A 15,180-nucleotide genomic window follows, 5' to 3' on the forward strand; every position below is an offset into this window, starting at 1 on the left:
TTGGGAGGGAATCATTATAACAGTGGATCTTGGAATTTACAGAAGGTAAAAGGAGAGACAGGAGGAGGCAGGGATCATTAGTTTGGAGGTCTGGATGAAGGTTGGATGTCTAGATTGTTGCATGGGGGGCGGTACAAGAGCCAGTGAACTGGGAAGATGGGGTTAGTGGTTTGTGTGGGTGCTTGAAATCATTTTTGAAAATGGTGTAGTCAAAAATGATTGGGTCTAGGGTGTCTGGGTGGCTCAGTGGGTTAAAGCCTCTGCTTTCAGCTCAGGTCATGATCCCAGGGTTCTGGGATTGAGCCCCACATCTGGCTCTCTGCTCAGCATACCTGCTTCCCTCCTCTCTCTCCCTACCTATTTCTCTGTCTGCTTGTGAGCGCTCTCTGTCAAATAAATAAATAAAATCTTAAAAAAAAAGAAAAAACTTTAAATAAAAACAAAATGGTTGGGTCTAGAGAGAGACTTTGAGGATGAATGATGTAGGGTGGATTACTGTTAGAGAGGGCATCCATGTGAATACTGAGATCTCTAGAAATGATGATAGGTATGAAGTGGAAAGAGACTGGTGCTGAGATTTCAGTGATTGCAGGCAGATTCTGGGAGGCTAGTACTTGAAAAAGAGTAGAGAAATTTAGCCAGATGGCAGGAGTTCTTCAAGCAGGAAGGCAAAAGAACAGTTGTTGACAGTAGAAGCAATCTTCTGACCCTGATGTTTGAATGAAAAAAATAGCTTCCACTTTTTTTTTTTCTCCCCAGTAGGCTCCATGCTCAACATGGGGCTTGAGCCCTGAGATCAAGAGTCACATGCTTTACCAACCAAGCTAGCCAGGTGTCCCAGAATAGCTTCCACTTGAGAGGGCTACAGAGTCATCTGCAGTAGGTCTGATTTGGTCAAAGAAGATTTCACAATAGAGGTTGAGACAATAAGGGAGTTTGCCAGTTATAAATCTGAGGTCTCAGATGGCACAGGAGAAGAGCTTGGGGGTCTGGAGAAACTTGGGAATTGGGTCAGAAGTAGAACAAAATGGTGGTGACATTGTGGACGATAACAGAGAACTAATGGAGCCTTAGGTTGGTGACATGCCTAAGTATGGAGAGGGCAGCAATGAGCCCAGATGAATATTTAATGAATAAGGGGAAGTGATGGATGGGGAGGTCCTTTGATGATAGCAAGGAATATGTCAGGGACCTGGGCAAATGGGGACTGAAGTTTGATGGGATTAGTCCTATTAGTCTCTTAGAAGATGGCTTGTCAACTGTGATTCTAATCCTCTGATGTTTTGTAGCCTTTGAACAGCTGCTCTTTTCTGTCTCTTGTGCCTTTGGTGTTTTTGGCTGGGAAATAAAGGCCCAATAAAGAGCCATTTAATATTTTATTTTATTTTTCATCATTAGCAATACTTTGTAGAACCAACATAATCTGAGTTTCATTTACATCCATTTAGCTTCTACATTGAGTCATAGTTTAAAGTTTCAGCTTAGATATTCTAAAAGCGGGAAGGGCAGTTATTAGACTATTAATACAGTACATGTGTCTATTATTGTAACAATAGGCGCAAGTCAAAGCACCTTCTTTGTGTCAGTAATGGATTTTGAATTATTGTAGATTAAGAAAAGAAAGAGATGAAGAACGTATTAAAAAATTTGTACAAGAAGAGGCTGTCAGATTCCTTTGGAACCAGGTAAACCCATTCCTGCTGATTTACCTAATGTGTGAACCAAGAAAAATTCTAGATTTATTGAGATAATCATAGAGTAGTCAGGCATATTGAGAAGTTTCTCGAAGTTAAGGATGTAATATGTGTTCTTTGCCACTAACTGAATAAGAACAGTGAATTTTGTTAGATTTTATTTAAAGAAAAATATTGTGATAATTTTGACGGGAAAGATAAAGAACTATAAAGATGAAGGAAAGTGACTAAATCGAGGGATGTTATAACTTTCCAAGAGGCAGAAAATACTCAATTAAAAGTTTTCTCTAGCCATCTATCTTGTTTTACCTCTTTGGAATATTTGAATGAAAGGTGACTAAGATAGTATATGATAGCTCTGATATGCATGTCCTAAAACGTGCACATGACTTCTTGAGAGTTTAAATCTTCTAATAACATACTTCAGGGACTGTTCAGACAATCAATTTTACTTTTATTTTATCTCATCAAACATTTCCTTGATAATTTCTTAGAAATATTTTTATAAAAGAACTTGCTATAATAGGATTTTATCCATAAGATTAAGAAATAGTTATTGATTTCTAAGGTTTTATAATTACTAATATTAGGGGAGTAATTAAATTATAGAATAACAATACCATAGAACATTATGGAACAATTAAAAAGAATAAGGTAGCAGTATGGACTGATGTAAAAAGTTCTCCAGAATAACATTGTTCAGTGAAAAACAGCAAGTTGCAGAACTTAAGGTTCTGCTTGATATTAAAAACTTTGTGTATATTTGAAAACATAGTAAAAGGTCTAGAAGGACATGTATCAAACTGCTGTCAGTGATTTCCTGGGAGGGTGGTCAAAGAGAAACTAAAAGATTCTATATATTGCTTTCTTCTTGCAGATTTAATTGTAAAATTTTGAGATTTTGATTGTACGTTAAAAATGTAAAGGCTATATTATCAAGAACTCAGGATCTTTTGGATATTTTAGAGTTGTATATGCTATATTGTAAGATAATATTTAAAAATTCTATCCTAAATGGATATCTACATTGAAATATTTATTTTAGAGAATCTACTTACCCTGGGCTCTAACATGTCTTACTCAATAGACTTCAGTTTCTATTGAGTACATTATTGACCCCTTAGTCAAGGCTATTGTGCTTCTGTTTGTTTTTCTAGTAGTAGCAAGAGAATTGCTTTGGCTCATCCTGATTCTCCTGGTGAGGACCTTTTGTTACCAAGAACATGTACCACTTGCACCAGCCTGGTTTAGGCTGGGATTGCTGTGGAAAGGATAAGGGGAGTCAGGCCGTTTCTAACTCCAGTTCTGCCATCTGCCATTTACCAACTTCATGAGTGTTGGGGGGAAAAGCTCAAAGAACATTGTAAAACAGGCATGATTTTTGTTTTATAATAAAATTATATCCTTTGGTTTACAGGTAAGGTCTCTACAAGCTTGGCAACAGATGGTGGATCAGCGTCTAAGTTCTTGGCATACTGATGTTCCTCCTGTATCAAGTACTCTTGTGCCCTCTAAACATCCATTATTCACCCAAAGTCAGGAGCCCTCTTCTGATCAAAATTCTGATTGGTTCATTGCTCCTGAGGAGGCTCCTCAAGAGAAATCTTTACCAGAATTTCCAGACTCTGGTTTTCATTCTTCCCTAACAGACCAAGTTCACTGTTTGCAGGATTCTCTGGATTTTGAGAAAAGTTCCACAGAAGGCAGTGAAAGTTCCATAATGGGGAATTCCATTGACACAGTCAAATATAGCAAAGAGTCAGATACAGGGGATGTCACTGATGAACACAGTGAATGGAATAAGGAAAGCTTAAACAATGAGCAGGATAATAGTCTACTTGAGCAGTATTTAACTTCAGTTCAACAGCTAGAAGATGCTGATGAGAGGACAAATTTTGATGAAGGGACAGGAGATAGTAAGCTTGACATACCTTCTTCCCCTGAAAAGTTAGATGCCTTGTCTGATGGTGCTTCTGTAGATGATACTCATGGCATATCTCCTACTTTGCAAGATGAAATCAGCCAGGCACCAGAAAATTGTAAATTAAATGCTGAAGTTCAAGGGCAACAGTCAGACTGTGATTCTAAATTTCAGGTATTGCATGTTGGTATTACAGTGTAGCATGTGTGGTTGCTTGGGAGGAGAAAGCTTCTTAAGAATTTCAGTTGTCTTTTTTTTTTTTTTGTGAAGGGGAATATCACCCCATTTTTCTTACTATTTATATATAATTTGTATTCTTATCTCATGTTTTTCATATTTTAGAGACTGGGCTGAATCTTCATTTTGATTTTATTAGCTATTAGCTGTAATCTGTCAAACAATATTTATGTTGAAAGCTATATGCACTTTATTTCATAATAACTGAATTGCATCAACAGTGTTCTTGTTTTTTAATGTACTCATTTCCTTTCAAAAAATAAACTAGAATATCTTTCAAGAAAATTGAATAGTTTACCTTAAAGATATATATAAGAGAAGTTAGATTTTTCTGTATGTGAGGAAATTGATTATGCAGTAAGGAATGCAACTTGTTAAAGTGAGTGTAGATGACAAGTATAAGGACTGTGAACTATAGAAATTTTTCCAGCCTCCTTGGAATAAGAACATATATTTTTAAGCCTTTTGTCCTCCCTTATGAATCAAGAAAAGCCTTCTTATGAGCAAATAGGGAGAAAAGGTAAGATTATAAGGTTTTTCAGAGGAAATGAATATAATTGACTCATGGAAAACTTTAATGCCATCTGTCAGTTTTAACATATGAAGTAAAGTGTTCCATCTGGAATTAAAATCAAGCTTATTTAAAGAGGCATGACTAGAATATCTCTTAGATGTGGAGAAAGCAGATGCTAGGCTCCATTTGCTTGGAATAATGTCACAGCAGACATTATCTTTTCATTCAGTGCTTTTTTACCCTACAGATAAGCATTTATGTGCCAACTTCCTTGCCAGAAATTAGCATATGTTCATCTTCTCTGACCCTGCATTATATTTGCTTATGTATTTCAGCAGAAGGTCCATGGCCATTTACTTCATTTTTTGACCTCCGCTTCACAATGAAGAACATTTAAAATAATATTAATGGTAGAATATGACTTTTTAAAAGGTCTATTTTCTATCCAAATCTCTGGAAAAGTGCCACATTTGGAAGGCAATTTAGTGGTGGTTAAAAAAATATAAACTTCACTTATTTCTTGTTAAGAAGAATATATATCTGTAACTTCAGGAAGAAATGATAATATTGTGTTGAATGTTATTGATGGGTGCATTTGCAAATCAAGGAAGCTTAATATATTAATCTTTGAGAATGTTGTAGTATCATTGAACAGCATATATCTGATTTCCCCTAATCTTTGGACATACAACTATTTAAAACTATGGCAATACTTAAGTGTTCTAAATTTAGGTGCTAAATATCTATTCATTTTTCTGTTACAGTCACTAGATCCCTTTCTTCGAAGTTATATAAAATAAAAACTTATGATCCTTCAAGAATAAAGTTGGGGATTACATGTTATACTTTGTTGATAGCTAGAAACTTTTCTCCGGTATGGGTAAGATGTATTTTTCTTGGTTTATAAATATGTAGCACTCAGGTTGAGAAGACTTAGATTTCATTCTCAGAAATTCAGAGTCTCTTGAAAAGGAAATATTTTCTGTCTCTTATAAATGAAACAGCCGTCTTACATTCAAAATTTTCCATACTGAAGCATGTGTAATGTTGAATGCACATTAAATAAAAATAGAATTTTTTACTTTTTGAATAATGCTAATTATCTTTTATGGGTGATTTTGAATTTCTTCTTAAATATACCCTATTTTTCTATTTTACAGTTAAGTGCCTCATTTGCTGCCCATAGTTAGAAAAAACAACTTGCACTGCACTAAATACCAAAGTGCTGATTTATGGTACATTAATTTCTCATAAAAGTCCCTAAAATGTTGTGGTTCAGTATTGCCTAAGTAGGTTTCTGCTGATATCTTCTCCCTCTTTTTCTAAGAAATGGCACAGTACAACTAAATTCATTGAATATTAGTGTTTGTCGGCAAGATTTCCTTTTTTTACCTTTGCTTTGTTTTTCTAGCCAATAAATAATATTAGTATGCTTTTATTTTAAAATTGACAGTTTATAGTAATGGTTAATGTTCTGCTCGTCATTAGATTTAACTTTACTAGTGTTTTGAAGTGGAAGAATATTCAGTTGCTCCCTACTCAACTGTATAGATTATTTTGAATGTAGATAGAATGAAAATAATGTAAATTAGAATGCAGGAAAATTGTGGCAGAGACAATATATTTTAATAAGTTTACAGTGTAATATAAAATAACTTATGTAATTAAGTAAGATATTTGGTGTTATGTCATGGGCTATTCATTGGTCTGGCTAAAGAGAGAATGAATCTAGTAAAGTTTGGGAAGTTGAGCTTTAACATGGTCTTTGTGTTTTTTCTTATAGGAGAGGATTAGTTTAGCTGTGTTATTTTAGTTCGTATCAGTTTTCTTTATATATAGAAAATTCAATATATCGAGATATTCCTCCAGAAGCACAGCATCTTACCATGTGAAAATTGGAAGGAATCTTAGCAATTATCTATTCTAATCTCTTTGTTTTAAGGATGAAAAAGTATAGAGAATTAAGTGACTTGCTGATGTTATAGCTAGTTAGTAGTAATAAACTGTGAAAACTTAAAAAGTTATTGTATTCCAAAATTTATTATTACACACTATTAATTATACATTTAGTGAGTCAGTAGGAAAATCTTTGTGTATTTTTCATTCTCTTTGAAAGAGGAAAAAAAAAACTGACAGAGCTAGAATCCTACCACTTGAATGAAAATTGCTTGTAGATAATGACTAAGTTGTTCAGAAGTCTGAGTAAATTTTCTCTGAGAAATGTGATATCATTAAGATCATTTTTTAAAGATTTTATTTATTTATTTGAGAGACAGAGTGAGAATGAGAGAGAGAGAGCATAAGAGGGGAGAGGTCAGCGGGAGAAGCAGACTCCCTGCTGAGCAGGGAGTCTGATGTGGGGACTCTGTCTATCCTGGGACTCCAGGATCACGACCAACTGAGCCACCTAGGCGCCCATTAAAATGGTTTTTAAAGAGAACTTCTAGAGATTAAAAATGTAAAAGTATAATTGCATCTGGAATCCATTTATTTCATAACAAGAAGTATAACAGGTTGCTGAGATATCTAAGATTTTCTAGTGAAATCCTGAGTTTGTTTAGATTTCTTCTTCAGTTTTACAGAACAACAGATGACAGAGTTTTAACTCTCTTGTTGTGCAGAAATGTCCAATCATGACGGTTGATATAAACACCATATAGTTTGGTTCTATAAGCTTAATTATGAAAGGCCTCGTAATATGCATGTTTTAGGAAAATATTTAGCCACACACTGGTTTGCATATATGCAGATAACTTTATTCTTGAATAATGTGGGTGCCATTCTTGAGTGTGGAAAGTGTGGACTTTTATTTTTGTTTTGGGTTATTTTAGATATGTAAACTCTGTAATAGTATTTTCCTGTTATCTACTTAATGCAAGTCTAGTTACACTTTTTGTAAGTATTTTCAGATATAACATGAGCTTAAGATACTATACTATCTCCTTGTTACTTTTTTTGGTGCAGATTCTTAGATTTGGATTTATAACAATATAAACTATAAAACTTTTTTTTTTCTGGAGTGAAGATGGCATATAGAACACGAGTCTGATCAGTTTCCCATTCATAAAACAAAAGACTTCATTTTTAATGTATATTTTTATTTTGCCATATATCTTATTAATGACACTTATTATATTGTAATGTTTTAACTTTTAAATATATGATCCCTTTATTAATAAAGTAAAACAGAAAGGGTCTGTAAGGAACACTTAAATATTTTTAGTGATATTGCTTACACTGATCAAACCTACAGTGCCATATTAAAATTAAAAGTCAAGTAAACAAAACATGACCTTAGAGTGAAACAGATAATTGTCTTTTTAAAATGAGGTGCTTTTTATTTGTGAATGAGTGGAAATCATATTACATTTTAATTCCTAAATTGATTTTAGTAGATAGCAGGAATCTCTGTGTAGTGGCTTTGTTCATTTTCTAATTAAATTTCTTTGAGTATTTTATAATAATTTTAATATTAACAAAAAGAGTTTAAAAGTAAATTTATTTTTGGGCTATTTTTAGATTTCTCTTTAATTTTGTGTTAGAAATAGATGATTTAAAGTGGTTATGGTCTGTTTATGAAAGCTAAATATTTTGTATTATATTTAATTTGTATTTAATTTGTATTTGAGTCTAATTCTAAATAAAAAGTTTGTACATTTGTTTGAGTGATTAGTCTGTTTATTATAGTGGTTAGTAGTGATAGTTGTTACTCATTGTGTTTGCAATTAGTGGGTAATTAAAATTCAGAACAAATTGCAGATAGAATTCGAAGGAAGTTCCAGAGTATTGTTATATAAATGAGTTTACAATAAAATAGTCCTAGCCTTATGATAATAGATATGAAATGAAAGAAATGGTAATTTAGTAGTTTTATCTTGTATAGATTTTATTACTTCCAGGTGATGGGTAGAGAAGAGCAGATATCCCTCACAGAGCGCAGAGGACACTGTCAGGTACTGTTGAAACTGGGTGCTGAAAGTTAGGGAGTGAATGAGTAAATAGAGCACAAGCCTTCTAGTTTGGCCCAGTTAGGATCTATAGTTTGTTGGTGTTATGGACCAAATTGTATCCCCCACTAAAATTTATAAGTTGAAGTCCTCCCAGTGTGACTGTGTTTGGAGATAAGTACGTCAAGGAGGTAATTAGGGTTAAGAAAGGTCATAAAGAAGGGGTCTTAATCCAATAGGACTGGTATACCCCAGTAAGAAGAGGAAGAGATACAAGATATTCTTTGTGCATGCCTAGAGGAAATGCCACTTGAGGACACAGTGAGAAGGCAGCCATCTGCAAGGTAGGAAGAGAGAGCTCAACAAAGCAAACCTGCTGAGATCCAGATCTTGGACTTCCAGTCCCTAAAGAGGAGAAAATAAATTTGTATTGTTTAAGCCGCTTAATCAATGGTATTTTGTTATGGCAGCCTGAGCAGACTACTACAGTTGCTTAATCAAAATATTGATAAGGGCAGGGAATCCCAAATTATTTATATACCTTAAAAAATATTTATTGAGGGGCGCCTGGGTGACTCAGTGGGTTAAAGCCTCTGCCTTCAGCTCAGGTCATGATCCCAGGTCCTGGGATTGAGCCCCACATCAAGCTCTGCTTGGCTTCCTCCTCTCTCTTTGCCTGCCTCTCTGCCTGTTTGTGATCTTTGCCTGTCAAACAAATAAATAAAAAAATAAAATCTTTAAAAAATATATTTATTGAGATATAAATGGCATACAGTTAACTTCATGTATTTAAAGTGGACAATTTGAGAGGTGTCTCTTGACCTCAGGGTTGTGAGTTCAAGCTCCACATTGGGCATGAAGCCTACTTAAAAAAATAAAGTGGACAATTTGATAAATTTTGACTCATATACCTGCCCATAAAACAATCACAGTAATCAAGATAATGAACATATTTATCACCCTTGAAAGATTCTTCATTTCCTTAATGGTTATGGTCTGTTTTTCATAACCCCTCTTATTTTGTATGGTTTCTTTTACTCAGCATAATTATTTGGGATTCATCTGATATTTCATTCCTTTTTTTTGCCGAGTGGTATTCCATTATATATATTTGCTGCAATTTTTTTCAAATTAAAAAAAATTTTTTTAGCTTTATTGAGAAGTGTTGACATACTGTGTAAGTATAAAGTATATAATATGATTCTTTGATATATGTATATACTATAAAATGTTTGCCACAATAACGTTATTTAACATATCCATCACCTTATCTAGTTTTATAATTGTATGTGTTCAGAACTTTTAAAATCTACTCTCTTAGCAACTTTCAAATTTTATGGTATCAGGTCTTATGTCTAAGTCTAATCCATTTCAAGTTAATTTTTGTGAGTGGTATAATTTGGAGATCCAGTTTCATCCTTCAGCATATGAATATCAAGTTTTCCTAGTACCATTTATTGAAGATAATTTCCTTTCCCTATTGGGTATTCTTTGCTCTCTTGTCAAATATTAGATGACCATATATGCATGGGTTTATTTCTGAACTCTTGACTCTGTTCTATTGGTCTATGTGTTTGTTTTTATGCCAGTATCATACTGTTTTGGTTACTGTAGCTTTATAATACAGTTTTGAAATCAGGAAATATGCCTCCCACTTTGTTGTTATTTTTCAGCTTTGGTTATTTGGGTCTATTGTGGTTCTATATGAATCTTAGAAATGTTTTTATATTTCTGTAAAAAAAATGCCATCAGAATCTTGATAGGGATTGCATTGAATTTATAGATGGCTCTGGGTAGTACAGAGCTTTTAAATATTAATTCTTCAAATCCATGAACACAAGATTCCTTTCCATTTGTGTCTTCCTCAATTTCTTTCATTAATGACTTAGTTTTTGGTGTAAAGACCTTTTGCCTCCTTGGTTAAATTATTCTTAAATATTTTACTTTCTTTTTTAAAAAAGATTTTATTTATTCATTTGACAGAGAGAGAGACAGCAAGAGAGGGAACACAAGCAAGAGGAGTGGGAGAGGAAGAAGCAGGCTTCCTGCAGAGCTGGGAGCCCTCGATTCCAGGACCCTGGAGTCATGACCTGAGCCAAAATCAAGAGTCAGACACTCAACAAATTGAACCACCCAGTTGCCTCATCTTTTCTTGTATTGTAAAAAATTTCGTAGAATTAAAAACTGCCTTATTGGGGCGCCTGGGTGGCTCAGTGGATTAAAGCGTCTGCCTTCGGCTCAGGCCATGGTCCCAGGGTCCTGGGATCGAGCCCTGCATCGGGCTCTCTGCTCCGCGGGGAGCCTGCTTCCTCCTCTCTCTGCCTGCCTCTCTATCTCTGTGATCTATCTCTGTCAAATAAATAAATAAAATCTTTAAAAACAAAACAACAAAACTGCCTTATTTTTTTTAGTCCCAAGACTGGCTGTATCCCCACTCATTTTTTCCAGGTGCTCCACTAGATCTGCTGTACACATCTAAGATTTCCCCCAATAGTTTCACAAGTCTGACCATCTATCAGTTATCACTCCCTCCCTGCCATACCTCTTTTGCTCCTTTATTCTGCTCCTTATAGATCCTTCTGCTCTGATCCTCCTTTTTTTAAAAAAAATTTTAAATTAAAATTTTATTTATTTAATTTATAAAGACTATTTATTTATTTGACAGAGAAAGAGACAGCGAGAAAGGGAATAAAAGCAGAGGGAATGGGAGAGGAGAAGCAGGCTTCCTGCAGAGTGGGGAGCCCTACTCGGGACTCAATCCCAAAACCCTGGGGTCATGACGTGAGCCAAAGGCAGACGCCTAAAAACTGAGCCACCAAAGTGCCCCTAAATTTAAAAACTTTTTAAAGATTTTATTTATTATTTGAGAGAGAGGGGGATCACAGGTAGAGGGGGAGGAGCAGAGTGAGAAGGAGAAGCAGACTCTCCACTGAGCAGGGAGCCCAATGCAGGGCTCAATCCCAGTACCCTGGGATCACCACCCCAGCCAAAGACAGATGCTCAATTGACTGAACCACCCAGCTGCCCCTAAGTTAAATTTTTAAAATTTGAAAATAGTTGACAGAATTCTGCCAACTGTTTGCTGCATCCCAAAAGTTTTGGTATTTTGTCTTTATTTTAATTTGTCTCAAAATATTTTTTATATCCCTTTAATTTCGTATTCATTGGATGTTCAGAAATGTGTTTAATTTCCATGTATTTGTGAATTTTCCAGTTTCCCCTCGTTACTGTTTTCTAATTTCATTTTATTGTGGTTGGAAAAGATAATTGATATAATTTCTACCTTCTTTTCATTTGTTGAGACTTGTTTTGTGACCTAATATGATCTATCCTAGAAAATGTTCCAGGTGCCCTTGAGAAGAATGTGTTCTGCTGCTGTTGGATGGAATGTTCTATATGTGTCTGTTAGATCCATTTGGTCTGTAGCATTGTTCAAATCTGCTGTTCCCTTATTGATTCTCTGTCTGGATACTTTATCAATCGTTGAGAATGGAATATTAAAGTCTCCAAATATTACTGCTCTGTATTTCTCTTTTTAGTTCTGGTAGTATTTGCTTTATATATTTATATAGTATATCTGATATTTATCTAAATAATATCTAATATTTGTATCTAATTATTTACAACTGTTAGATCTTTTTGATGAATTGACCTCTTTATCATCACATACTGAGCTTTAAAACCATTAGAATAGTGCACAAAGACTGAAGTTTTACTATATGAAAATTTTACCCCCCAAATTTCAAGTAGGATGTCAGGGCAATCTTAGGATGGAGTGTGGATTACGACAACTGAATCTAGGTATTGACATAAATCCACTGAAGAGGCGTAAGAAAAAGGGAGATGACCTAAGTGATTTTGGAAAACTTTTGAGTGGATAGTTCCATTTGGGCTGCTATAACAGAATTCTAGGGACGGAGTGGCTTATAAACAGCATAAATTATTTCTCACAGTTCTGGGACTGAGAAGTCCAAAATCAAGGTACCAGTAGGTTTGGTGTCTGGTAAGGGTAATTTTCTGATTCACAGATGGCCGTTTTCTTAGTGTGTCCTCGAATGGTGGAAGCAGTGAAGGAACTCTCAGGTGTCTTAAGCAAAATAAAGGAACACACAAAGAAAGTCCCACACAAGGCAAAAAGCCCAGCACAAGCTGTGAGTACTCTTTCATTTCTTGGTAAGGCATGTTCTAGGCTAAGGCGGTATGTATGAAGGACTGCTTGCTTGAAACTGCCTTTCTCAGCAAGAGGCAATTAAGGTTAAATGAGGTCATAAGGGTAGGGCACTAATCCAATGAGACTGATATCCTTATAAGAGGAGGGGGGAATAGAGAAACAAGATGGGAGTGAAGCTGGAAGTGTTTTGGAGGACATGCTACCTAACCTTCCCTGTGGCTGACTATGTTCTGGATTGCCAGTCAGGCCAGGTGGTTTAAGGACTATGTCATACAGCACAAGGGGGTGTTGTGGCCCCCTGAGAAGGAGGACCAGCATGGAGAGCTGGAAGCATTCAAAGACAGGATATGAAGTAGCAGGAAAAGAAGCTCCTTTGCACTGCCCAGCAGAACTCCTGAGGCCTCCAGGTACTTGAGTTCTAGACCTGTGTACACACACACACACACACACACACACACACACAGTTCCTTAAAAAAAAAAAAAAAAGAAGGAAACAAAAGGTATATATCTCCAAGGCAATAAGAAAGCTCTTACAAGGAACTGAATCAGCTCGCACCTTGCTCTGGGACTTCTAACTTTCAGAACTGTGAGAAAATAAATTTCTGTTGTTTAAGCCCCCCCAGTCTACGGCATTTTATTATAGCAGCCTGAACAGACTCATACAGGCACCAAATTCCTCTTCCTTCTAGTCTCCTATCCTTGGCAACATCTTCTCATGGTTCATGGTGTTTTGGGAATAGAGTGTTTGATACCTAACCTGACAGCAGTCACTTATTTTGAACAATGGTTTAAGGGGGTTGGGGGCCCAAATTTTAGTCACTTGTTCAGAGGGTTCAGAAGCAAAGTAACTGAATCAGGAACTGACATGGGCTCAGGAGTGCTTGTGCCCCAAGTTTCTGCCATTAGAGATGGAGCCAGGTTGCTGGTAAGTACCCACCAAATTAACTACATCAGAAACTGGCTTAATTTGCTTTTTTGCTTATCTAACTCTCAGACCCATGCGTTGTTAGAGAAATAAAATTGAGTAAATTAGCATCAAAACTTTTTTGCAGATAGGTCAGAAAGGAACAGTTCCTTTGGTTTTGTATCATGACATACAAAACTTATGTCCTCATTTTTATCCAGCTTTCAAAGTCTGATTATCATAAATGTAGTATTCAGAAATTCCTTATGCCGTGTCATAACCTGAGGTAAGAAATTTAATGGAAGAGATTTGGGACACTGTGCTAGGGGACTTTTGTTATTTCATTTATTCCTAAGTGCAGATACTGTTGCCCCTTACAGTTGAGGAATTGAGCCCAGAGAAGTTACATCATTTGCCTAGGCTGGCACTGCTAGTATGAGGTAGAGCTGTGTGTCAGCCCCAGTCAGGCTAAGATCCAAATTGCGAATTTTTTGTATGATAGTATTTTTCACTGGGTGTGTGGTGACTTTGCAGAGCTATTTGAAGTGATACGCAGTTATCTAGTAGTGATAGGCAGGCCTCCCTGGTCCTGGTCACTCTTTTTTGTGGCCAAAATGACTGTATATAGGTAAGATGACTCAAATGCTTCAGGATTATGAGTGCCTGTGGGAGAAAGGGTTTATCAGGTCACTAATGTGATCCCAAACCATGACTTAGAAGTCAGCACTTCCTGTTTAAGTATTTGCAGCTTACCAGGCAGCCAAACTATAAAAGATAGGTGATGGGGTGTCTGGGAGATAGGACTGAGAGCACAAATTTATCATATGTGGATCATCTTCTAGCAGAGGCAACGGAAGTCACCTTTTATGAACAGGCCTTGGAAGGCTTTCTTCAGGAAGGAGAATGAAATGGTTACTCCAGAAGAGCAGCCGTTTTGTAGAAACTGCTTTTCTTCCATCCGTCGGGTCACCCATGCATGTAGTTCTCCCACGAAAACATCTGAATAAGCCCGTAGAGTCCATTGTGGTCAGTAAATGTAAAAATAATTAATGTTGGTTGCAATTTGTATTAATTCTTCTTCAACCTTGAGATAATAGTCTGGGGCAGGTCTGTTTTTAGAGTCTGTGTTTTGTTGGGATAAATTCCATTAACCCCACTGTGCACTGAAGAACACAGAGCAGCCCGCAATCCCTTCCGGCTTCCTGAGCAGGTCCTTTATCTGTCTTCCAAGGTCTCCTCTCAGTTTCTGAATTTCACATAGCTATAGACGTTCTACCGCTTAGAAGAACGTCCAAAATAGGATGACCCAGATTTGGGGGATGGGAGAACGTGTGCAGGCACTTTTGTCAGAAGACCTATGTTATGTACAGGGAGAATAAGAGGAACGAGGCTGTTTTAAGAGCAAATAGAGTAAGCCGACTAATTCCAAGCCGGGAAAGACTGAAAGACTTGCCGTTCCAGAGCTCGTGCGTGGCCAATCGTGTTTTTTTTTCTGGCAGAAGAAACAATACATTCCGCCACTGACAGGGAAGACGGCCCAAGTACGGGCTTCTCCAGTATGGTCACTTCGGCTGACAAGAAAAAAAGCCTTGAAACAGACCGTCCCTGGGGAACCCTCAGGTTCGAAGGCGAGAGAAGCCCGTCCCGAGCTGGCTAGAGCTCGGGCCACAGGGCTGCAGCTGTATGACGCCCTGCCGCGCAGAAGCAAAGCGGCCCTTTGCGCGAACAGCGCCCACTACGCTTGCCTCGCCTCGTGGCTCAGCGTTCCGCGCACGGCGCCCGCGGCTGTCAA

The 15,180-nt window shown here is 36.6% G+C and overlaps 1 protein-coding gene and 1 pseudogene across 2 annotated transcripts in view; both read left to right on the forward strand.

The window, feature by feature from the left end:
* Positions 1-7,572, forward strand: part of CEP97 (centrosomal protein 97) — a 31,387-nt gene extending 23,815 nt beyond the window's left edge. For both annotated transcript variants that reach the window (XM_004771979.3, XM_004771978.3), the window contains exons 10-11: positions 1,610-1,685; positions 3,112-7,572. In XM_004771979.3, the coding sequence (XP_004772036.1) occupies positions 1,610-1,685; positions 3,112-3,816 (781 nt within the window). In that variant the 3' untranslated portion in view covers positions 3,817-7,572. The remainder of the gene's footprint in view (positions 1-1,609; positions 1,686-3,111) is intronic.
* Positions 7,573-11,255: 3,683 nt separating this feature from the next.
* On the forward strand, positions 11,256-12,882 carry LOC101674020 (annotated as a pseudogene).
* The last annotated feature ends 2,298 nt before the right edge of the window (positions 12,883-15,180 follow it).

This window comes from Mustela putorius, unplaced genomic scaffold (genome assembly GCF_011764305.1).
Source record: "Mustela putorius furo isolate JIRA1106 unplaced genomic scaffold, ASM1176430v1.1 tig00003834_pilon_pilon_pilon, whole genome shotgun sequence".
In the NCBI taxonomy this organism is placed as follows: domain Eukaryota; kingdom Metazoa; phylum Chordata; class Mammalia; order Carnivora; family Mustelidae; genus Mustela; species Mustela putorius.